At 39.8% G+C, this 25675-nt stretch overlaps 1 protein-coding gene across 13 annotated transcripts; it reads right to left on the minus strand.

The window, feature by feature from the left end:
* C11H18orf54 (chromosome 11 C18orf54 homolog) lies at positions 1-23794 on the minus strand. Of its 13 annotated transcripts, none has more exons than XM_066352464.1 (10): positions 23649-23794; positions 22599-22672; positions 22142-22253; positions 17966-18294; positions 15703-16488; positions 15231-15381; positions 11401-11503; positions 6637-6768; positions 5213-5283; positions 1-455 (listed from the first exon to the last, which is right to left on the minus strand). In XM_066352464.1, the coding sequence occupies exons 4-10, from the start codon at positions 18246-18248 to the stop codon at positions 383-385; spliced, it is 1599 nt and encodes a 532-aa protein (XP_066208561.1). In that variant the 5' UTR covers positions 18249-18294; positions 22142-22253; positions 22599-22672; positions 23649-23794; the 3' UTR covers positions 1-382. The 13 variants fall into 13 exon arrangements, with proteins under 13 accessions (XP_066208561.1, XP_066208560.1, XP_066208559.1 ...); XM_066352463.1 differs by having other exon boundaries at positions 22142-22256; XM_066352462.1 differs by having other exon boundaries at positions 22142-22256; positions 22581-22672.
* Positions 23795-25675: the final 1881 nt, after the last annotated feature.

Consider the following 25675-nt stretch of genomic DNA (forward strand, 5'->3'; position numbering starts at 1 on the left):
GCCAACCGGCCAGGGCCGAGTTTCTCAATAGTCCAGAACCAGATGATAAAATGATGAGGATGGTGAAGAAGGTGAAGTCCATGTGCGTGTCAAGAACGAAACTCATCCATCTTTGAAGGTTAGACATTTGCTGGCCTGAAGACCAAAGTCAGACTATGGGACACAGTGCAGATCATTCCAGTTCACATGCTGGTATTTTGGCACAAAATGAGGATAGGTCACAAAACCTACAGACGTTTTCAAGTTTGTTTTCTAAATATATAATGATTGAACCAATCAGAATAGTGGATGGCTTATAATTACTTTGCCAGTTTAAGCAGTAGGAAAAAATACATTTTCATTTTGTGGTGACTATTTATTGGTTAGACTTTTATTTTCCTCTTCACGTTTTCGGTGACTGTTTCCCACCAGTATCATCAACCAGGTCTCTCAGGCGAGATAAATGATGCAAAGCCCTTCATTAAAAAGTATAAAACACATTATAAACCAATATTAAAGACTAAATAGGCAACACAGACAGCAAGAAATGGTAATTACATTGTTTATTAACTTCAAAATTAGTATGAGAAATAAATTTATAGAATAATTTAAGAATCAAACTTTGAGAGTTTTTCCTTAGAAAACCTTGATATCTAAATAATTGAAGGTTAAAATCATTCACACAAAATTCTATAAAAACATTTACTTTTAAAAAAATATTTTTGACATTCTAAGTTTTTCTGAAAGTTTGCCAAATAAGCTTAGTAAGAAACAATAGGTATCATTTGCAATCATACTTAACAAAACACTTTTTCATGTAATTTTCACAACATCTGTAAAATAATACCTTTCCTTTCAGTATACTGTGTATATCATTTCATAAAAAAAAGTATATGATTCATTTTTAACATGTACATTCAAGATAGCTAAAATTAAAAAAAAAAATAACAGTAAAGGATCAGTTCCAGTTCTGAGAAAAACTCATTTTTATTGAGCATGAAGAAAACAAATGACAATTATGCTGAATAATGTAGTATTATACCAACAACCTGGTTTTCAGTAAAATAAAGCAACATTATAGGTCAGGTATCAGTAGAGAAAACTCAATCATTCTTCAAACAAACCAGGAAGACAGAGGCCCTTAACTTTCCAATCTTCCTCTAAAAATATGATCCTTCAGATTTGAGAGCGACTCAGAAGATGTCAACCATATTAATCAAAAATATTTCAGACTGATAAACAAGAGACCAAGAAAAACAGAAGTAATATAACAACATGTATAGTAAATGCTAATGATTCATTTCTGAGCTGAGCTAAAGGTGGTAACTACAACACCCTATTCTACAGTCTCTAACACAGCTTCAATAAATGTATACATAAGAAATAAAACACATCTTCTACTTTACCCAGGATAAAGATGTGCAGGAAACTAACAGTGTTAATGGCTGCATTATATCTATTTCCCATTCAAATATAATTATAAGAGAAGAATCTGGATTCTGATACCTTTTTGGCAACTTTAATGTTCGAGATTCTTATCTTTAACAAAATGACAATAACTCACCCACAATTACTAAGCAGTCAGAGGTAAAATTAACTAGACCTTATTTCTACATCTTATAGTAATACCTCTCTGCTTAAAAATTATTTTCTTCCTAGAGACATACAGTTATGAGAAAAAAAGATAATGTAAATATACTCAAGACTTATCTTCCTTTTTCTTTTCAGACATGTTATTTAACTGCCTGTGATTCGAGAGAAACAGGCAAGTGACTGGAGTCTGTCTTATCTTAGTGTTTACAACCACAATGGCCACAGATCCCTTAGACTTAAAGGGTCTATGAAACTGGATAGGGGGCAATAAATCCTAATCTTTATTTTCACTAAACACTATGTGTAAACTGGAATTTCAATCCATTATGCACGTAAGCAACAGAACAAAATCTGTGATCTCATCTGCCACAGAAACTGGAGATGTTTTCATATCACATTACAGTCATTACAAGAATTTCAAAATCTTTTAAACTCATCACTACCTCAAAATTATACTAGGTAGATGACAGTTACAAAATTACAATAGGTATTAAAGCCACTGCTTGAACATATGCTATGTAAGTCTTTCCTTCTACAGTCCCAAAGGTCATACGATAGTAGCTGGCCAACCAGTAGACAACTGTCAGCCAAGTTGTTTATACACTGAATACTGAGGTCTCACTGGTGACCCAGAAATCAGTGCTTTCCAATATTCCCTTTCTCTAGTTCTTCACTGATCATGCGAAAGTAAAGGACCATGCCATGGTTTAATGCTTTTACCCAAGGTATGCAAAGGCCTTCATATCAATTCTTATAATGAATGTTTTTACAAAATGAATTTTAACTTATGTATATTTTAAATGTATTCTTATTTTAAATGCATTATTAATCACATATTGCTAATTAAAAATTTATTTTAAAATTTTTGTAACTATATAGTAGATATAATGTCCTGAATATAGTCAATATAACTAGTTTCTTTTCTAATACTATGTAGTTTACTTTACACCTTTAAAAAACAATGTCAGTTGCCTGACTAGGCGGTGGCGCAGTGGATAGAGAGTTGAACTGGAATGCGGAAGAGCCAGGTTTGAGACCCCGAGGTCGCCAGCTTGAGCGCAGGCTCATCTGATTTGAGCAAAGCTCACCAGCTTGGACCCAAGGTCGCTGGCTCGAGCAAGGGGTTACTTGACCTGCTGAAGGCCCACAGTCAAGGCACATATGAGAAAGCAATCAATGAACAACTAAGGTGTTGCAACGAAAAACTGATGATTGATGCCTCTCATCTCTCTCGTTCCTGTCTGTCTATCCCTATCTATCCCTCTCTCTGACTCTCTCTCTGTTAAAAAAAAAAAAGTCAGCAAAAAAGGAAGGGAAGGAAGTAAAGAGGAAGGTGAGGTCTGATGGAAAGAAATAAAAAGGATGAGTAGAAAAGAAATCTTCAGTCTGTGTTCCTCGGCTACACAACCAGCTGGTTTAACCTTTATCTGAGAATAAAACAACCTACTTAGAGAAGAGGCTATCAGAGATTTGCTATTTCAAAGGTATGTGATGTATAGGGAGAAATGGAGGATAAAATTATAGAAGGAAATTATTCTCTTTTTAAAAATTTTTTTTTTAATTTACTGACTTTTTTTAGAGAAAGAGGAAGGAAGGGAGAGAGAGAGAGAAGAACATAGGTCTGCTCCTGTATGTGCCCTGACTAGGGATTAAGTCAGCAACCTCTGCGCTACAGGACGATGTTCCAACTAAACAAGCTATCTGGCAAGGGAAGAAAAAAGTTATTAACTTTTTTTTCTAAAAAAATGAAAAAACAGGCTAATGGGAAAATATCAGTTTAAGGATTCTGATACAACACTGAGTACAGCCAAGTAAAACAGTGTTAGGAAAGTAAAAAATTTCAATTTAGCACTTCCTAAGCTCACTACACTGTCTTCTGAAGGCACTTTATATTCATACAGCCAAACCCATAAAAAAATAGCCTTCCTCTGTCAATAAGGAAAGATTTGTATTCTTCCCCATTTTTTAAATTTATATTTGTTTATTTATTTATTTATTTTAGTGAGAGAAACAGGGACAGAGAGAGAGACAGAGGGATAGATAGGGACAGACAGGCAGTAAGGGAGAGAGATGAGAAGCATCAATTCTTCGTTGAGGTTCCTTAGTTGTTCATTGATTACTTTCTCATATGTGCCTTGACCAGGAGGCTACAGCAGACTGTGACCCTTTGCTCAAGCCAGTAACCTTGGGCTCAAGTCAGTGATCACAGGGTCATGTCTACTATCCCTTGCGACCCTGCGCTCAAGTTGGTGAGTATGCGCTCAAGTTAGATGAGCCTGCACTCAGCCAGCGACCTAGGAGATTGGAACCACAGCCTGGTCAGGCTCTTCCCCATTTTTTAATTTAAGATAATGAAATAAGAAAATAGGTAGAGGCTCTGGCAGGTTGGTTCAGTGACAGAGCATCTGCTCAGTGTGTGGATATCCTTGGTTCAATTCCCAGCCAGGGCACACAGGAGAAGCGCCCATCTGCTTCTCCACCCCTCCCCCTCTTGCCTCTCTTTCTCTTTCTCTCTCTTTCTCTCTCTCTCTCTCTCTCACCACCTTCCTCACCAGCACCCATGGCTCCATTGGAGTGAGTTGGTCTACTGCCTCTGCATCAGGCACTAAGAGCTCTGTTGCTGAGCAACAAAATAACACCCCAGATGGGCAATTGCCCCCTAGTGGGCTTGCCGGGAGGATTCTGGTCAGGGCGCATGTGGGAGTCTGTCTCTGCCTCTCTCCTCTTACTGAATTTAAATAAAAGAAAAAAAATAGGTAGATTAATACCCTTAGGGCCTTCAGACCTATCTTTATATCCAGGATATTATATCTACTTTAGATTTCTGTGGATTGCCCTGGCCAGTTGGCTCAGTGGTAGAGTGTCGGCCTGGTGTGCAGAGTCCCGGGTTCGATTCCTGGCCAGGGCACACAGGAGAAGCGCCCATCTGCTTCTCCACCCCTCCCCCTCTCCTTCCTCTCTTTCTCTCTCTTCCCCTCCCGCAGCTAAGGCTCCATTGGAGAAAAGATGGCCCGGGCGCTGGGAATGGCTCTGTGGCCTCTGCCCCAGGCGCTAGAGTGGCTCTGGTCGCAACATAGCGATGCCCAGGATGGGCAGAGCATCGCGCCCTGGTGGGCAGAGCGTCGCCCCTGGTGGGCGTGCCGGGTGGATCCCGGTCGGCCGCATGCGGGAGTCTGTCTGACTGTCTCTCCCCGTTTCCAGCTTCAGAAAAATACCAAAAATATATATATATATATTTCTGTGGATATAGGTCAAATAATGACACACTTATAAGTATTGTATTTATTCTAGAGAAAATATGTGAAAATACATGTCATGAATAAGTCGTTCTTCCAATATATCCACAATACTATCTCAAATTGTTGCTATTGTTCAGCAGTAAAAGAGCATCAGTTTAGGCCATTCACAACATTTACTACATTTTATCTTATTAGGTCCTAAGAACATTTTAAATAGGAAATAGCACAGGTTTAAGAGCAAACTTCAAGACTAAACAATATGTTCCCAAAAGTTAAACTATACCTACCATATCCTACCATAGAACTACTTAATTCTATCCTATAACCTTCTGTTTCAATCTAAGAGATGGTTAAAATGGGTTTGTACCCACGCAGACTCAGAAATTAGTAAGAATACTTACTTTTGAAGTGACCTAGTAATAGGAACCATACTTTCCTTCCATTGTAATTTAGAGACATCATCTTCTGAAATCTATTAATGAAAAAACCAAATGCAACAAAATACTGACAATATATCATCATAAACTTAAATACTATTTAATATATGATTTAAAAGAACAGTAAATAATATTGCCTTTATTTCCAAAGACATAATTCTAGCAAGTAATTTTCAGTAAAGCATTAAATATCTTTCTTTTCTCTATTCTAAAAATACTACAACTGCTACTTAGATTCATCTTTCAACTGTCCTCAAGTATACTTCTAAATGTATTTCCAATAGAAATGAAATCTTGGCTTGAAATTATGACTTTAATGAACTGGGTTATGTTTCAAAATTGTTTAAAAGGGAGCAAAAGAAAAAATGTTTAAAGAGGAGGGGAAAGGAGAATGAAATACACACTGTATGTTAATGTTATGATCATTAGAACAGAAGGACAAAAATTAAGAACTACAACTCAAAAAAGCATGCTATGATCATTCTCAAAAGCTAATCTACTCATTTGTAATGAAAACTGAATTTCAGAAAGCTCTATTGATTAACAATAGCAAAACAATGACAATAAAAATATTTATTAAGTATTTTAAGGTATTATTATCTTTAAATAATTTATGTACTATTATTTAAGTTTTTTAAAGTTTTCATTAGGGCACTTTATTAAAGTTTTTATTAAGTTTCTAATTTTTCAACAACCTCATTTTATAGAAGAGAAAACAGAAACTAAAGAGGTACAAATATTGCCCTGACTAGTAAGAGGCAGAATTAGAATTTACAGACTTGGGATTATATAAACATTCTCCCAAGTTATAAATAAGAATATACTTATAAACACTATCCTACTGTGAAGAAAAGCCAACCCCTACAGAATATTAGCACAAAGCAGAAACAAACTTCTGAATTCCTAAGAAATACATAAAAATTCAATGGTTTTAAAATAAAACTTTACTTAACTGTATTCCGAAGCCCCTGAGTACATGATACACAAATTAAATTGTAGGTGACACAGGTATGTGGAGAAGTCTAATGTGAAAAGGTTTCCAGACCCCCAGTTATAAGTACAAGCTGGACTGCACAGAACAGCTTTGCAGGGCAGTCAGAATACAACTCCTACAACCCTGCCCTGCTACAGTGGTGCATCATCATGTCTAAATAAGATGCTGTGTGCATAACCACTAACTAAGACAACCCTTTCAGGGATACATGGCTGCAGAAATCTAACAGTATTCAATTTGAGTAAGTTATTTTCTGGAAAAAAGAGAATACAACTTTAGAACATGTTATGTGGCATGTGTGATAACATAAAGCTAGAGGTCAAACTAAAAAAGATCTAGAAAGAAATCTCTCTTCTCAGATCCCAATTCATAAATCAATCAAGTTTGTGCTTACTTGCTTAATTTCTCCTTTTGGCTCTGCAGGCTTATTCTGATTAAAACTTTCCTGTACTGCTTGAAGATTAAATAGCATTTGTTTCAGGGCTTCCACAGGACCGTGATGTTTCCCTCCAGAAAGGGTAGAGCTCTAAATTTAAAAAAGATCAACGACTAACCATCCAAATTTGGGGGCAAAAAGTTATATTTTGTGTTATTCTCCCCTAATATAAAATTAATGTAAAATCCAAACAATATATGTCAATAAAGCATTTTTTAAAATTATATATAACTTATTACCTCCCTTTAGCCAGTTCCCAGATGAAGTTACTCAGTGACAGTCATTATTAACAGCTTGGCATATACTTTCTAGTCTTTGCTCTTTTTAAATGAATAGTTCCTGTTTACATTTTTTTTGTACATTTAAAATCATAGATTTTTAAAACTGAAAGTTCCCCATAAAGCAGGTAAACCAACCTGCTCTTTTTCTTTTCTTTTCTCTTTTAAAATGTGTTTATTCATTTGAGAGAGACAGAAACATCCATCTGGATGTGCCCTGACCAGGGACTGAACCAGCAACCTTTGAGTACCAGGACAATGCTCCCCACGGCCAGGACAAACCTGCTCTTTTCAGGTGTATAAGTGGAGCTGGTTCTCAGCTGAGCAAGGACTAGGATTTTAAGTACAGTATTCTTTTCACACTTTTAATTAAGTTTTCACACAAAGAACACTGGCTTTCCACCTCTTCGTGAGCCACACATTCCTTGCTACCTAAAAAGCACTCGTAACTCAATTATTGTTTATCTTACCAGCATCGAATGAATGAAACAGAACTTAGCCACCTTAGGTGGTCAGGATTCTTTTAAGAGAATCTGTATGGGATATTTTTGACCTTCTTTTTAAAGTCTTACCAACCCATTATTTTTACATCATTCACATGAGTTGTTGTGTCCTATAAACTATCCACAAAGTGGCAAATAGTCCCCTTAAGATGTCTGTAATTTAACATATCTCAACATAGCATAAACTTCAAGGCAAGAGGAAATTGTTGACTAGCATAAGATTATTAGAAGTGGGCTCTCACTGGTGAAGGGATTCAAAGTTAAACTTAATAGCTAAAAAGGTTTTTAGAGACACTCTCCGCATGTAAGAAACCACTATGCTGTATATCTGAAACTAATACTGCATAATACTGGATGTAAACTGTAACTGAAAAATTTTAAAAAAAGAAACAAATGATATGAGAAGGTAAAATGATGCCACTGCTGTGACAAGTGGTATGGAAAACTGAAGCACAAAATGACCATACAATCCTGCAATCCTCCTTCTGCTTATGGAGCCAAACAAGTGAAAGCACAGACTAACACAGAGACTCCAGCAGATACAGTGCACCATGTCCCAGAAGCATTATTCACAGAGCAAAAAGGAGGAAGCAGCCCATGTGTTCATCACCAGATGGCTGGATTAACAAAACATGGCATATACATCCAATGGAGTGTTATTCAGTGTAAGAAAGGAAGGAATTCTGATACATGATACAACACGTGAAATAAGCCAGGCACAGGGGACCAATATATGATCCCTCTTATACGATGCCATGGATTGAACTGTGTCCCAGAATTCATGTTAAAGCCCTAACCTTGCATTCAGCTGTATTGAAGACAGGGGTATAAGGAGGTAATTAAAGTTAAATAAGGTCATAGGGTGGGGGGCTTTGATACCATAAGATTGGTGTCCTTAAGAGACAAGACAGCTGAGAGCTGGAGGAAAAGCTATGTAAGGACACAGTGAGACTAACCCAAATCAGGAATTATCTATAAAATAGCCCACTGACCCCTACTGTTCAAATGTCACGGTCATGTCAGACATGAAAAAACTGGGGAACCCTAACAGATCGCAGTAGATTAAGGAGACAAAACAACTAAATGCAACACCGAATCCTGGATGGGTCCTGAAACAAGGCATTGGTAGAAAAACTGGTGAACTCAGAATAAGGTCTGTCGTTGAGTTAACAGTAGTGTACCTATGTTAATTCCGTTTGTGATCGTTATACTACAGTGAGATGTTACCACTAGGGAAGCTGGGATGACAGGAACTACAGGTATTACTTCTGCAACTTTCTGCACATATAAATAAAAACAAACAAAACCACCCTGGTAGTGAGGTGTGGGTATGCACAGGGGAAAGGGACCATACACATACAAATTGGTTAGTATTGAACACTCATCCATCTCGAACTTAAAAATACTTCGACAAATTTGTTCCTCTACCAGTGCTCCTTATCTAAGTAAATCCAATCCAATCCAATCCTTCAGTTGCTTGAATCAAATGTGGGTTCATTCTTTGAGCCCTCTCTATCTCCAACCTACCAGTTCTGCCTTCAAAATGCATCCTAAATCTAACCATTTCCAGCCACCTCCCACGTGCCCAGCCTCTACAATCCCTATCCTGAAAGACTGCAAAACCTCCAAGCTTTTCCCCTCTCCAGCTCCTCTGAAGTCTATGCTCATACATGTGCCATTTTATATCTGAAAATGTATATCTGACCATTTCATTCATCCACTCAAACTCTTGACTCCTCACTCAAAAATAAAATGTAAAATCTTCATTCCATCAAAGACCTACATGATCTGGACCCTCCTTCCCTCTTCATCTTTGCTTCCCCTCGTTTGCTGACTAAGCTATACCACTGCTGACTAAGCTATGCTACTGGACTCTAATACTCCTTGAGCATGCCAAACACATTTCTTCTTGGGGTTTCAGTATGACAATTACCTCTTTACATGTAAAAAGTCGTTTTCCCATGGGTATGTGGCTTACTCACTCAGTCTAGATTTTCACTCAAGTATCACCTCATTAGAGAGCCATTCCTGACTCCTACTTAAATTTTAACTCATTTATCTTTCACAATTAACTTTTCTTCATAACCCTGAGGCCATTTATCCGGCACCTGTCACACTTCCGGAAGGGGCACCTCTTTCATTGGTGGTCAGCAAAGTGCGGCGTCACTCACGTACAGTACTACTTCCGGTGATGCGGGATGCACACGTCTTTGCTCTGGAAGCGCGTCATATGACTTGTTAGGGCTAGCAGTGACAAATACGGAACGGGACATTGACCATCTCATTAGCCAAAAGCAGGCCTATAGTTCCCATTGAAATACTGGTCAGTTTGTTGATTTAAATTTACTTGTTCTTTATTTTAAATATTGTATTAGTTCCCGTTTTGTTTTTTTACTTTAAAATAAGATATGTGCAGTGTGCATAGGGATTTGTTCATAGTTTTTTTTATAGTCCGGCCCTCCAACGGTCTGAGGGACAGTGAAATGGCCCCCTGTGTAAAAAGTTTGGGGGCCCCTGCCTTAGAAGAATCCCTTATATATTACAGATTTTTGTTTAGTTTGACTAATTAGAATTAAAAATCCAAGAGGTAAGGATTTCCTCTCCTATTCACTACTGGGAATACAGCCCCTAAAAAAGGGCTTGGCACACAAATATTGATAGATATGTAAATTCCAAACTGCCCTCTTGATGTTCCGCTTATCTGTCAGACCTCACCCTTACTGGACTATTGACCCTGAGACAGAGGAATTCCAAAAAGCTGACAAGCCTCCCCAAGGAGGGGCTCTGGACACACCAGGACTTTTGATTCAACACCTACATGCTCCAAGCCCCCCCCAAGGAGGAGCATTCCGGACAGACCAGGACTTTTGCCTCAGTATCCCCTCAGGCTCTCCCAAACACTATGTAACTCGCCCCTAGTCTGCAACTGGCGCTCTTCTCCCCCAGGAGAAGTGCCCGGCAGGGTTCCTTTCTTCCTTTCAATAAAGTCTGTTACTCTGGTCTTTCAGACTCCCATGGATTCCAACAAATATTTGTCAAATAAATATAAGCTTCACTTACCCAGCACCTGCTATAGTATCTTATATAGTATCTAAGTCAGCCTCTACTTTCTGTAGTAAATTTTACTGGAGGAAAAACACATTTCAATAAATGTTTTAGCTAAGTTTTATTCTGACTGCTCACCCTCTTAAATGTTCCAGATGTTAAAACCCAAAAGTATTACTTCAATATTTAACACCATGGCTTGTATTTCTAAATCAAACTGTCTATCATTTCTTATGTGCACATATACACATTTATACTTTATTTGGGGGTTACCTGCAAGATGCACATATGCTGAGTTAATAAAACTGGATAATAATTTTTCTATTCTAAAGTATAGAGATTTATAATTGTATCTTAGAAACACAATTCTCAATAATCAGCTGCCCTATAGAAAAATTTAATTTATTCTATAATCTTGTTTCATGTTTTCCAGAAAAAAACTAAAACAAACAAAAAAAATTGTAATGACAATTTAGGCTCTCTGTCAGAGTTCAATGCCAGGTCCCTCTACCTTGAATATTAAAATAAAATGATCAACAATTCTAGGGCTTGGTCTGTAGTGGTACAGCGGATAAGGTGTCGACTAAGAACACTAAGATCACTGGTTCAAAACCCCAGGCCCTCATGGTCAAGGCATATATGGGAGTTGTTCCTTCCTGATCCTCCCCACCCCTCCTCTCCCTCTCTCTCCCTCTCTCTCTCTCCTCTCTCTAAAATGAATAAAGTGTTAAAAATCATTTAAAAAAATAATAATTCTAGGAATGATGATCTTGTGGATATGTGTTAGGGAAGAAGGTATATAGGTCATTTTTTATTTTATAATAGCTAAATGACTTAGAAATTATATCTATATATTAGTAATCCTTTAGTAAATTAAAAGATTTAACTTCACCCACCTGATTATCATTATTTAAAAAGTCTTCAAGGACCCCGTTAGCACAGTTTGCCCTTGAACCTTGTTGAGGGCTATCATCACAGTTAACAGGAACAGGAGATTTGCTAAATAAAATTTAAGATACAAGATAGCAATTAAATTTCCACTTTATAAAAATTAGATAGTATATAATTAAATGATTATCATTTACATACAAATGGTCACCAAGAAATAACCATTATAGTTATGATTCATATTGATGTTGCTTGGTAATTTGCTCATATTCTGCCTACACTGATAACAGAATCTAACCCTCCCTATCTGTTTACTTGTCCTTTGAAGCTATAAGGAAGAACTAAAAAGAGATTGAAGACATTAGTCTTCAACCAGACAAACAAGGCTTCAACTATAGGCTATGCTCTAAAAGCTCACTTGTTTGAAATAAGCAGTACATTTTTCCATTTTTAGGTGTGTTTCTAACTCAAATACTCAGATATCTAAGTATCTTTTTATAACATGCAAATGTTACAATACTAATTTTTCTTAATTAGCAGCATTTCATATAACTCATTTGATTTGTAATTCACTGAGCTTTGTATTGCTCTCAAGTAGTCTTGTTTCCTATTCTTTATCAAAAGTTTACCATCCACCCACCATTATCAGAAGCATTCCCCTATTACTGAAGATGGGTGCTGGGTACATAAGGATTCTTCAACTTTTGTACTAGTTTGAAATTTTCCATTATAAAAATTTAAACAAAATAATCAATTATCTGGCTGTAGAGTTGGTCGATCTTTCAGTAAAGTACGTTGTATACGTCAAGGTCAACTTTGTTTTCTTTTTATAACAGATTGATAATCATTTCAATATCATATTGAGGCCAGGTCTATTCCTTCTCCTCACAATCCATCATTAACTTTATATACAAACATACCCACCACTAGATAAAGTCAATCTTCTAAACATCAACTACTGTACACAGGATACTGGGACAAACCACTAATGATGATAATTATACTCATCAGAAGTTATATTATCTAATTACAAAATACAGTAAAAAGTTTTACTCTTAAACATCTCTAATATCATGTGTTCACCAATTTTGGTTCCAACTAAAAGTAAGTATTGCAGCTATGGTATTTTACAAATACAAAGAACAACTAATAATAAAATTTAAGAGCCCTGGCTGGTTGACTCAGTGGTAGAGTATTGGCCCAGCGTGGAAGTCCCAGGTTTGATTCCTGGCCAGGGCACACAGGAGAAACGCCCATTTGCTTCTCCACTCTTCCCCCTCTCCTTTCTCTCTGTCTCTCTCTTCCCCTCCTACAGCCAAGGCTCCATTGAAGCAAAGTTGGCCCAGGCACCAAGGTTGGCTCCATGGCCTCTGCTTCAGGCTCTAGAATGGCTCCAGTTGCAACAGAGCAACAGCCCAGATGGGCAGAGCATCACCCCCTAGTGGGCATGCCAGGTGGATCCTGGTTGGGTGCATGTGGGAGTCTGTCTCTCTGCCTCCCCGCTTCTCACTTCAGAAAAATACAAAAAAAAAAAAAACCCCAAAAAGAAATTAAGAAAGACAAATTTCAGAATTAAGTGAGCTAATTATTAACCCATTTTAAAAATGGTTATTGAATCAGTAATTAATAAAGCTAAAGAAAGAAAATATTCTGACTAGTCACTACCACAATTAAAACTTATGAGATCATCATAATGTCCTGAATTTGTACCTTATATATATTTCTAATCAACTGACTTCTCACAAAAATGCCTAAGTAGAACTTGTATAAGACTTTGTACAAAGTAGAGCTGTATAAAATAGACATAACTTGTATAAAGTCTCAGCAAGGAAGTGACAGAGTTGGGATTCCAAACCAGTATCACAGTCAGTGTCCACATTAAAAAAAAAGAAAGAAATTCGACCGAGAAGTAATAAAAAATAAGGATCCAAGAATTAATAAACTCATCTATGACAAAATAAGCTGATTCTATATATATATCCTCAGAACCTAAGGCAGGATATAGGGTTACCAAGAACCCAAATTAAAAAATTTATATAATAGACAATAGAAAAATTGGACCATCATTTAAAGGGAAAAAATGACTGAAAGAGAAAGTAAAGCGTAAATGAAAAAAATGGATAACTCTAATATATAGAGAAGATATAGAGGAAGAAAAAAACCTCAAACTTACAAAAAAGTAAGAAGAGCCCTGGCCGGTTGGCTCAGCGGTAGAGCGTCGGCCTAGCGTGCGGAGGACCCGGGTTCGATTCCCGGCCAGGGCACACAGGAGAAGCGCCCATTTGCTTCTCCACCCCTCCGCCGCACTTTCCTCTCTGTCTCTCTCTTCCCCTCCCGCAGCCAAGGCTCCATTGGAGCAAAGATGGCCCGGGCGCTGGGGATGGCTCTGTGGCCTCTGCCTCAGGCGCTGGAGTGGCTCTGGTCGCAACATCGCCCCCTGATGGGCAGAGCTTCGCCCCTGGTGGGCGTGCCGGGTGGATCCCGGTCGGGCGCATGCGGGAGTCTGTCTGACTGTCTCTCCCTGTTTCCAGCTTCAGAAAAATGAAAAAAAAAAAAAAAAAAAAAAAAAAGAAAAAAAAAAAAAAAAAAAAAGTAAGAAGAATTTTATAGCCTTCCTCCTGCAAAATAGTTTTTGGCTCCAATTCCTCATATTAAGTATATATCAATATTTTGTAGTAAGACAAAAGTAACATGTAACAAAGACAGAAGTTACTACACCATCTTGTGGTAACAAATGAAAAATGCAACATAAAGCAACACTGAATACTACAGTGTGTCCGTAAAGTCATGGTGCACTTCTGACTGGTGACAGGAAAGCAACAAAAGATGATAGGAATGTGAAATCTGCACCAAATAAAAGGAAAACTCTCCCAGTTTCATACCTATTCAGTGCAGTTCGATGTGGGCTCACACACAGATTTTTTAGGGATCCTTAGGTAGCTATCCTGTATAGCCTCTACAGACTCGTCACTGACTGATGGCCTACCAGAACGGGGTTTCTCCACCAAACTGCCGGTTTCCTTCAACTGCTTATCCCACCGAGTAATGTTATTCCTATGTGGAGGCGTTTGTTATAAATGCGCCAATATTCACATTGCACTTTGGTCATGGATTCAAATATAGTGAGCCACAGAACACATTGAACTTTCCTCTATACCAGGGGTCCCCAAACTACGGCCCGCGGGCCACATGCGGCCCCCTGAGGCCATTTATCCGGCCCCCACCGCACTTCTGGAAGGGGCACCTCTTTCATTGGTGGTCAGTGAGAGGAGCATAGTTCCCATTGAAATACTGGTCAGTTGGTTGATTTAAATTTACTTGTTCTTTATTTTAAATATTGTATTTGTTCCTGTTTTGTTTTTTTACTTTAAAATAAGATCTGTGCAGTATGCATAGGGATTTGTTCATAGTTTTTTTTATAGTCTGGCCCTCCAATGGTCTGAGGGACAGTGAACTGGCCCCCTGTGTAAAAAGTTTGGGGACCCCTGCTCTATACCATCCACATCTCGACTGGCATGGCCGTGGGCTGCTCCGCTGTATACACGGTGTTACATCATCATCTGCGCATGCGTACATGCTGCCACATTATCCTACAGAAACTGGGAGGGTTTTCCTTTTAGTTGGTGCAGATTTCACATTTCTATCGTCTTTTGTTGCTTTCCTGTGACTGGTCAAAAGGGCACCATGACTTTACGGACACACTGTATGTTTGACAGAATACCATGTTATTACCATTGCTAATTTATCATTGTTATTTTAAAAATAAATAAGATGTTCACATATTTTTCATTTGGAAAACTAATGAACTTATAGGACTTTTCCATAACAATGTACTTACAATGTAACAGGAATATTTTCCCATGATCGTTCTGCTTCCAGTTTATCTAATGAACAAGGACTGTCATCCTGTTTCACAGGCTTTGGTAATTCTTCTGTATGATGCTCTAGGTTTCTCTTGGCCTTCAGGATAAGCAATTCAATTTTGTCACCTATTTTAAGAGACTATATTAATTCTTTAAGAAAACAATTAATGAAAAGCACAGCAAAATCTCACAAAAGCAACAAAAATTCAGATAACTTTGAATATATACATATCTATAAAAGCAAATTATGTCAACATGTGGCATTGCAAACACATAAAAGGGAGAAAAGACACTTCTAGTTACAAAAAGCTATATAAATGAGAAATATAATACAAAACAGATCTATCACCTGATCGTTACATTAAGAATGTAACATAAAAGCTACTAGATATTAGGTCAAATTTACAGCATTTTATTCAGTTCTTAAAACAAACAAAAACCAATTACCACTGAATGGCTTTTTGTTTTGTCCTGGGAAAAGTAGATTCTCACATTGACAATGGGTATGTTCAGAATCACATTTATATTCATTAACTAATCCTTCATCCCCACGCAAGAAATCTGAGATGTTTGAGGGTTCACAAGAATATTCAAAACAATCTAATTTATTCATAAGTCGAGAAGTTCTTTGTGCCTGGTAACTATGTCTTGGGCAATGTTGCTCTTCTTTAAATGTTTTATAAATCCTTTTACCATTTGTGTCAGGTAGCAAGTCTTGCCTGTGGAGCCAGGCTGGATATTTGAAATCGGGTATACTAGTTATCCCTGAAACATCAAGGTCAGATTTCTGGCCAGTGAGCCATCTTGGATAATTCTTTTCAAGACTGTGCTCTGAACTGTCCTTGAAATGTGACTTCTTGGGAGAAGATAAAGACAGTTCAGAAATGCATTTATTAGTCTTATTTGCAAGTTTTAGGTTTTTTAGCTTATGAGACTGCTTTCCATTTATACTTGTGCAGGCAACAGGAGTAACTAAGTTATCATTGCTCATGGCAGTGGAGGACTCCTGAAAATTCTGGTTCTTTTCAGTGTCTGATGAACTCAGTCTTCCAATGCATTTCTTGCTTTTTTTGCTAATTTGGTGACCTGGTCCAACACAAGTAAAAGAAAATGATCCATCTGCTGGAAGTCTTAATAGATCATCAGTTGTTAAGCTAATGGAGTCCATGTCATTAACAGTCCGTCTTCTAGATGATAAGAATAAGCTTTTTCTGTGATCGCAATGTTCAAAAGCTGAAAAACGAAACATAGTTGTTTGTCTTCCTATTATCACATACAAAAATACTTCAAAATATTCAACAGTAAGTGAGAATTAGAAATTTAAGAACCATTTTTGCCACTTTCCCTTATCATCACTGAAGCTTTGATTAGAAGTATAAAAGGTATAGGTTGGCCTGACCAGGTGTGGCGCAGTGCGATAGAGTTTCGGCCTGGGACACAGAGGACCCAGGTTTGAAACCCTGAGGTTGCCAGCTTCAGTGCAGGCTCATCTGGCTTGAGCATGGGATCATAGACATGAATCCATGATCACTGGCTTGAGCCCAAAGGTTACTGGCTTGAAGCCCAAGGTCGCTGGCTTGAGCCCAAAGTCGCTGGCTTGAGCCCAAGGTCACTGGCTGAGCTGGAGCCCCCTGGTTAAGGCACATATGAGAAAGCAATCAATGAACAACTGAGGTGCCACAACTATGAATTGAGATCCTTCTCATCTCTCTCCCTTCCTGTCTGTCTGTCCCTGTCTCTCTCTCTCTCTTGCTAAAAAGAAAAGGGTATAGGTTGATGAAATAGGATGCACTTTTTTTCCTCACATCTCAATTTGTTTTAACTTATTTCTATACTTTTTTCCAACCTTCTACATTTTCTTATGTTCTTTAATTTACTATTTCTTCAACTTTTTTCATCTAGATATACCCAACACACTAACAGTCACATTAATATTGGTCACTCAATACTGGCTGAAACAGGGAAAAAAGTATGCAATTAAGTTAAGTGGAAGATAATTTGCTTTCTTGCCTACTAACTCTGCAATAGCACTAACACACAGTGAACAGCGGTTCGAATTCCCTTCTGGAATAGGGCCCACTCTGCAATAGCACTAACACACAGTGAACAGCCGTTCTAATTCCCTTCTGGAATAGGGCCCACATCCTTCTAAGACTTGAATGCCAACTTTTTCCATAATAGGGCCATTCCATAAGTGAGCAGTAATTATGTTATCAAAAGATGCATTTTCCAAACTTGTCTTCATAAAAGCTTTACTAAAGAAAAACTCTTAACATACTGTAAACATTACTGTCCCAAGGAATACAGATCAGGAAGACATATATTCCTTTGCCATCAATTGGAATTGATCAAATATAAACTAAGAAAGGCTTAGATTCATTTCAAGTCATCAAGCTAGCTAATGAAAGCTAGAAACAAGTCAATGCTCTCTCTACCATGCTATATAATATAATGACTTAAGGATTTAGGGTCAGCCACCTGTTATAATTTATCAGCTTCCCCTCCAAGGTCACAAGGGGGTCTTAGCTGAAAATTCCTGAAAACCAGATGATTAGAGAATCTTTTAATAAAAATATCCAGATTTCAACATTATAAAAGTCATTTTTACCCCAACAGAACAAAAAAGCAGCATCTAATTCTCAAAGACTACAACACATTGCTCAAATGCTTTAAATCAGTGGACAAAAAGAAAACCAGAAGAAAAGCATACCGTTGTTTGGTTTATGAATATAGTTGGAGAATTCTGGCATGTTAGCAGGACATTTGTCAATGTTAATCTTTCCAGTGCTCACACCAGGATACATCTGGCTTAGCTCAAAATCATCAATGTAGGCCTGGAGAGCCTTTGAGGCCGAACTGTACAGTTTATCCTTATACTGAAAAGAGCCGTCACGGGTAGAGGAGCTACTACCACTCAGGCTGCAGCTTGCTAAGAGAGAAGATACTGAAGGTTGCCGAGAACACACTCTGTGCTTGGTATTCGATTTTGCCATGCCCTCCTCAAAATGGGTTATTTCTGTTCACTTGTCTTAGAAACAACTGTAATACAAAAACAAAAGGTTAAGGTTCCAAGTAAAAGAAATAATAGCCATATATAGAAAAATTACTAAATATGTAAACTTTTTATAATTTTCTTTAAAGAATAAAATCCATTAGCTAGAAATCCTTTTAGGCATTGCACATTATAGACAATCTGTTATTTTAATTATTGTGAATTCCTTCATCATTTACTTAGAAAACACTTATTGAGCACCTACTACATGCCTGGAATTATGTACACAAAAATGACCTGAAAACCTGCATGGAAAGCACCAAGGAAAGAGTACTCACTCTTTTAGAGTCCTAAAAACTACTGATGCACAGTCTTTTCTTATGGTGATGTATTCTATGACATCATAATTCCTAACATTCCCCTAGTCCAGGGGTCTCAAACTCAACTCAGCATGTGGGCCGCAGAGCAAGATCACAGCCGTTTGGCGGGCCGCACTAGGTCTACAAAAGGCAACTGTTACGCAACACTTTTCTCACTGCAGTTGAAAACAAAAAAAAAATCAGTACAACAAGCACAATCGTACATGCAGTTTACTCAGTGTCACAAAACGACCAGAAACTGTAGTTCGCATCACAACTGCTGTTAACTAAGCTAATATCTAGCTAGGATGCTAGAGAAATGAAAAATACAAGTAGGCCCCTAGGCTTACTTAATTTTATCCAAAATATTTTGAACTTCGTGGATTAGTCTGCGGGCCGCACAAAATTGTTTGGCGGGCCGCATGCGGCCCACAGGCCGCGAGTTTGAGACCCCTGCCCTAGACATAATTTTTTTTTAATTTAGAAGCCTACGATCATGCACCACAGATAGTAGGTACTCAAAAAAATTTTAAAGACATAAAATGAAGTTATCAGAAACAGAAAGAAATAGTGGAGAAGAATGTTATAAATGCCAATATGTAACTTCAGCCTATCCTTTCACCCCAAAAAGACTTAAGAGAACAAAATATAGAGAAATAAACACGTTATACCATAAAATGAATGCACAAAATGCTCTTTTCCTAAAACCCCATGTTTTTTTATTTTTTAACTTATTTTATTATTATTTTCCTTTTTAGGTAAGAGGAGGGGAGATAGTGAAGCAGACTCCTACATGCACCCTGACTGAGATCCACCCAGCAACCCCCCCCCCACCATCTGGGGTCAATGCTCAAGTACTGAGCTATTTTTAGTCCATGAGGCTGACCTTTGAACCAACTGAGCTATCCTCAGCACCAGAGGCCACACTGGAACCAATCCAGCCATTAGCTATGAGAGGGGAAGAGAAAAAGAAAGGGGGCAGGGGGAGAAGCAGATGCTCACTGCTCTTGTTTGCCCTGACCAGGAATTGAACCTGGGACATCCATACACCAGGCCGACACTCTATCTACTGAGCCACCAGCCAGGGCCCTAAAACATCAGTGTTAATAATCATTTCCTATCTTTCATTTTTGGTATTATCCTATTTTTAATTTGTATATTAAATAGATTCAGCCTACCTCTCTTTTAAAGGAAGCTTAAATAGTTAGAAAAGTGACTTAATGTATTCATCTTACTGTTTTTCCATTATTAAAATTGAGAGAATTCCTATCTACATTAGTATTGCAATAATAGATCTATACCTAAGAAATAACAGAATGAACAGGCACTACTTCAGTATATGAAATGACATTCTTTTAAAATTAAATCAATGGGTTTTCTGTACTAGAAATAAAAGATTAACATCTAGGACTTAACACAAGCTATGATGTTATGAAGTTAATATGTTTAACTTTTGGAGGTGTTTTAATAGTGTTTTAAGTTATTAACACTTTTAATATATTTTAACTATCAAATTTGACTTTAAAATACAGAAAGCTTTCCACTTAAGAAAGAAAAGACAGAGTAAAACATCGTCCTGCCTATCTGCCTTAGGGTATTCACCTGCCTTTGCAAGAGAGCTGACAGCAGTGGCAGCAGCAACAGAACACAAGGTACTGTTTAGCCTCTCTGGTTTTCCTGAATGCTGTGACGTTGGTATATCCCTGAAGAATGACTAGCCTAGTAGTGACAGGAGCTGAGACATGGAAACTTAAGTGTCCTTTGGTGGGTGATTGGATAAAGAAGATGTGATACATAATTACAATGGAATACTAGAATAAGAAAAGATGAAATACTGCCATTTGTGACAACATGGATGGAACTCCAGAGTATCATGCTAAGTGAAATAAGTCAGACAGAAAAGGAAAAGAACCAAAATGATTTCACTCATATGCAGACTATAAAACAGAAAGCAACAAACAAACAACAGTATAGCGCAGGGGCAGTCAACCTTTTTATACCTACTGCCCACTTTTGTATCTCTGTTAGTAGTAAAATTTTCTAACTGCCCACCAGTTCCACAGTAATGGTGATTTATAAAGTAGGGAAGTAACTTTACTTTATAAAATGTATAAAGCAGAGTTACAGCAAGTTAAAGCATATAATAATAAGTACTTACCAAGTACTTTATGTCGGACTTTTGCTAAGTTTGGCAGAATAAATCTTTATAAAACAACTTACTATAGTTAAATCTTTTTTTTTTTTTTTTTGTATTTTTCTGAAGTTGGAAACAGGGAGGCAGTCAGACAGACTCCTGCATGCGCCTGACCAGGATCCACCTGGCATGCCCACCAGGGGGCGATGCTGTGCCCATCTGGGGCATTGCAACCAGAGCCATTTTAGCACCTGAGGCAGAGGCCATGGAGCCATCCTCAGCGCCCGGGCCAACTCCGCTCCAATGGAGCCTTGGCTGCGGGAGGGGAAGAGAGAGACAGAGAGGAAAGAGAGGGGGAGGGGTGGAAAAGCAGATGGGCGCTTCTCCTGTATGCCCTGGCTGGGAATCAAACCCGAGACTCCTGCACGCCAGGCCGACGCTCTACCACTGAGCCAACCGGCCAGGGCCTCTATCTTTATATTTATACTTTGGTTGCTCCACTACCACCCACCATAAAAGCTGGAACATCCACTAGTGGGCAGTAGAGACCAGGTTGACTACCACTGATCTAGCGGTTATCAGAGAGAAAAGGGCTAAGAGGATAGTAAAGGGTAAATGGGGTCAAATACATGATGATGGAAGGAGACATGACTTTAGGTGGAGAGTACACAATGCAATATACAGATAATATATCATATAATTGTACAGCTGCAGATACAAGATGGCTACAGAGTAGGTAGGTGGAAGCTACACACATAGCTGGTGTCACACTGGATTTACAGCTAAATTACAGCGCAATCAACCTGAATGACCCACTGAAGGGCAGTATTATGTCCAAGGATCTATAGAGGAAGCTACAGAGACTGGTAAGAAGGGCTGGCCCCTGCACCCAGGTGCTGGCTGCCAAATGAGAGGCAAATCTCTATCTACTGCAAAAGTCTCCCAAGGAGCATGGAGTCTCAACCCCACACTGGGACCCCCAAACCAGAGCATCAAGGCCAGAAAGAGGAGCCTGCATAGCATCTGGCAGCAAAAATCAGTGGTGACTCTATTCTCAGGGAAGAGGAGGGAATGTGCTAGAATCCCAGGTGCTCTCCCAAAGGGCCACTGCACATAGGAGATCGCTCTTGGGCACTCACCCAACATCTGCATCAAATGGGTACCAGAAGAGGAGAGAGAGTAAGCAAGGGATCAAGAACTTGTTTAAAGAAATAATGGCTGAAAGTTTCTGCTGTAACCTAGTGAAGGAAAAAGTCACACAAGTTCTGGAAGCTCAGAAAATCCTAAACAAGATGAACCCAAAGAGGCTCACACCAAGATACATCATAACTAAAATGGCAAAGGTTAAAGACAAAGAAAGACTCTTGAAAGTCTTAAAAGCAGCAAAGAGAGACAAGTTACCTCTGAGGAAGCTTCCATAAGGCTATCAGCTGATTTCTCAACAAAAGCACTTCAGACCAGAAGGGATTCACATGAAATATTCAAACCAGTATTGCAAGAAATGGGAAAGGGCCTACTTTAAGAAAAAGAAAGAGAAAAAAATAAAGAAACATAGGGATAACACAGTACAGGTTACCCATTTTAATCTAACAAAACCTCAAAGACAAAAACAAAACCCTAAAACGAACAGTTGCTGTTTTATAGTCCTAAGTGGGTAATAACATTTATTTGAATTCACAGGAGGAAAAAAAAAATCCACAGTTGAACTTCCACTGTGGAACGTTTCCAAAAGTATACAAAAGGAGAAAAAAGTTTAATAAACCCCTGGGCAGCCATCACTCCGCTTCAATTACCGACATACCCAAACTTTTTAACAACCCACTTCTCCCAAATATCTTACTGTGTCTTTTGTAAACACCTGTTCGTTTCTGCATCAGGAAATCCATCATTCCGAACAGAATGTTCAACGAATGGCAAGAAAACTTCAACTACCTTTGATTCAAAAACAGACGGTTCCGTGTTAAATAACAAATGGGAATAATAGCTCACTAGAAATTAACAAATCTTAAAAGCAACAGCTCTGTGATTTATGTGAGAAAGCGAACATGGCTTCAGTCTACATCAGTGGTCCCCAACCTTTTTGGGGCCACTGATTGGTTTAATGTCAGAAAATATTTTCAGACTGGCCTGTAGGGTGGGACGGATAAATGTATCACGTGACCGAGACAAGCGTCAAGAGTGAGTCTTTTAGACGGATGTAACAGAGGAAATCTGGTAATTTTTTAAAAATAAAACATCATTCAGACTTAAATATAAATAAAACGGAAATAATGAACGTTATTTATTCTTTCTCTGCGGACCAGTACCAAATGACCCATGGACCAGTACGGGTCCGCGGCCCAGGGGTTGGGGACCACTGGTCTACAGCAAAGAGAATAAAGCGGTCAAGCCCAGCCCGCAGGCGCCCCTGAGCCAGAGCATCCCCTGCTCTCCCCGATCTCCGGTTCAAACCCGCCGCCAGCACCCGGAAACGCCCTCCCAAACGGGGTCCCAGCAATCAGACCCGGCTGCACAGAAGCCCTCCGGCTCCCAGAGAGAGCGCCGAGGGGGCACCTTCCCTGAGGTGACCGCCCCAAAAGCCCAAGTCCCTAACGTCCACCCCCGCCCCGATGGATACCTCAAGTCCCCAGAGGCCCCAGGGAAGTCCCCTCCGTCCAGTTCCGCGACCCGCCCCCTGAAGTTGTCCGCTTTCCGCCCAGGGCTCCAAGCAGCTCCCTCCCGCCTCCCCGCACCCCTCCTGCAGCCTTTCCCTCGGGCTGTCAAAGAATGGGGCGCCCCTCGAAAACACGCCCCCTTTCGGGAGAACGCGCCAACAAAAAGAAACAAAAATGCACGCTTCCTCAGCTCCCCGCCCAAAGCCCCGGCCCTAAGCGGAGGGGAGACGCGACAAAGCGTCCCAGACACGGACACGGACACCGCCGCCTTCCGGGCGCCGCGGGATCGCAGCATCCTCCGCCGTCACAGCAGAGCCCGGCACCCGCGCTGGCTTTCAAACCGACCCAACATGGCTCTGGCTGGCGGGGCGCATGCGTAGCGCTCAGGCGCCCAGGGGTGTCCGGGGCGAGCAAAGTGAGGGGCGGGGGGCCGGAGGGGAATGGGCGCCGCGGGCGTTCGGCCGCACTGCCCGCTGGGAAGTGTAGTTTCTCCGCCTTCATCTCTCGGAGGTGGGAGTTCTGGACTCCGTGCGTCCACGTCGCTGCCGCGCTGCCCTCCTGGCGTCCGTCACCGCTACTCGCGGCCAGTCTGCGCAGATGACAGGCTGAGCCTCCTTCGGTGGCTCCCGGGGCGGAGTGAGGGAACTCCGTGGGGAAGAGTTGGGGCGCTTGCGGCTGACATTTCCGTCTCCGAGCGCCGCCTCCACCTCACCCGTCCAAGTGAGCTGCCCCACTTTGAGTGCCCCTTCCCAAGATGAGTCACCATCTGGCCAGGGGCAGCTCCCCAGACCACTTATGTCCCTCCCTCCTCAGTGCTTCTTGCCCTTTTTCATACGACTCTGTTGCAGTCCGATTTTTTACTATAGGGCAAAGTTGGTATGCTTTCTCCTATTCATTTTAATAATGTTCAGGAAGATCATTCCTACCCTTGTTATCTAAATATAATAATTCTAATATTGGCACTTTCAAAAATAGACTGTGAGGGGAAGTGGGTAAGGACAAACACAAGGGGAATAAACTTTTGGATATTATAGTTTTTTGGTGTCTTACAGACCAGCATAGACAGCAACCTGCGTATCAAAGAAACCCAGAAGTATTTATTTATTCTGCAAATACTTTCTGGGTGTTTATATAGAAGGTGACGAGAGCCATTCAAAGAGTAGCCTCAAGTAAGCTGTTTTAAAACTTTAGTGTGTGTGTGTGTGTGTGTGTGTGTGTGTGTGTGTGTGTGAGAGAGAGAGAGAGAGAGAGAGAGAGAGAGAGAGAGAGAGGGAGGGAGGGAGGGAGGGAGGGAGGACAGGGACAGACAGGAAGGGAGAGAGAGAGATGAGAAGCATCGATTCTTCATCGCAGCACTTTAGTTGTTCATTGATTACTTTCTCATATGCCCAGGACCTGGGAGCTACAGCAGAGCGAGTGACCCCCTGCTCAAACCAGTGACCCTGGCCTCAAGCCAGCAACCTTGGCCTTCAAGCCAGGGACCCTTGGGCTCAAGCCAGCAACCATGGGGTCATGTCTATGATCCTGTGCTCAAGGTGGCGACCTCGGGGTTTCAAACCTGGTTCCTCCGTGTCCCAATCTGACACTCTATCCACTGTGCCACCACCAGATCAGGCTGAATTTTTTTTATCAGAGACATTTTATTCTTGCATGCAAAACAGACAACACAAAAAAAGGAACTTTCTGCATTTACATTTTAAATGAAATGTATATACTGTATACTAGTTATTTTTTGATGCATAGTATCTCAACAGCCATTTATTATTTCATGGTTTCTGTGACTCTGGAATCGAGGTGTAGCTTAGCTTAGTACCTCTGGCTCAACTATTCTCACAAGGCCGCATGCAAGGTGTTTGCTGGAACTTAGATCCCATCTGAAGGCAGTTCTGCTTCCAAGCTCACTTATGTGGTGGTGGACAGGATTCAGTTCCCCATGGGCTTATTGGACTGAGGGCCTCAGTTCCTTGCTGGTCTGGGCTGGAAGCCTTCCTCAGTTCCATGACATATAGGCCTCTCCATGGGGCTATTCACAGCAGGTCAGTTTGTTCTTCAGAGTGGGTGCTCTAGGACAGTGGTCCCCAACCCCCTGGGCCGCAGACCAGTACCGGTCCGCAGAGAAAGAATAAATAACTTACATTATTTCCGTTTTATTTATATTTAAGTCTGAATGATGTTTTATTTTTTAAAAATGACCAGATTCCCTCTGTTACATCTGTCTAAGACTCACTCTTGACGCTTGTCTCGGTCACGTGATACATTTATCCGTCCCACCCTAAAGGCT

Source organism: Saccopteryx leptura, chromosome 11 (genome assembly GCF_036850995.1).
Source record: "Saccopteryx leptura isolate mSacLep1 chromosome 11, mSacLep1_pri_phased_curated, whole genome shotgun sequence".
In the NCBI taxonomy this organism is placed as follows: Eukaryota; Metazoa; Chordata; class Mammalia; order Chiroptera; family Emballonuridae; genus Saccopteryx; species Saccopteryx leptura.

What these genes read in the sequence shown, in the direction of transcription:
- C11H18orf54 (XM_066352466.1), bottom strand. Translation starts at nt 18,248, where the DNA reads ATGGCAAAATCGAATACCAAGCACAGAGTGTGTTCTCGGCAACCTTCA. An exon ending in TTTTAAATAATGATAATCAG is followed by an intron (nt 6,769 to 11,400) that starts GTGGGTGAAGTT and finishes TTTTAAATTTAG; the next exon opens with AGCTCTACCCTTTCTGGAGG. An exon ending in CAAAAGGAGAAATTAAGCAA is followed by an intron (nt 5,284 to 6,636) that starts GTAAGCACAAAC and finishes TTTCATTAATAG; the next exon opens with ATTTCAGAAGATGATGTCTC.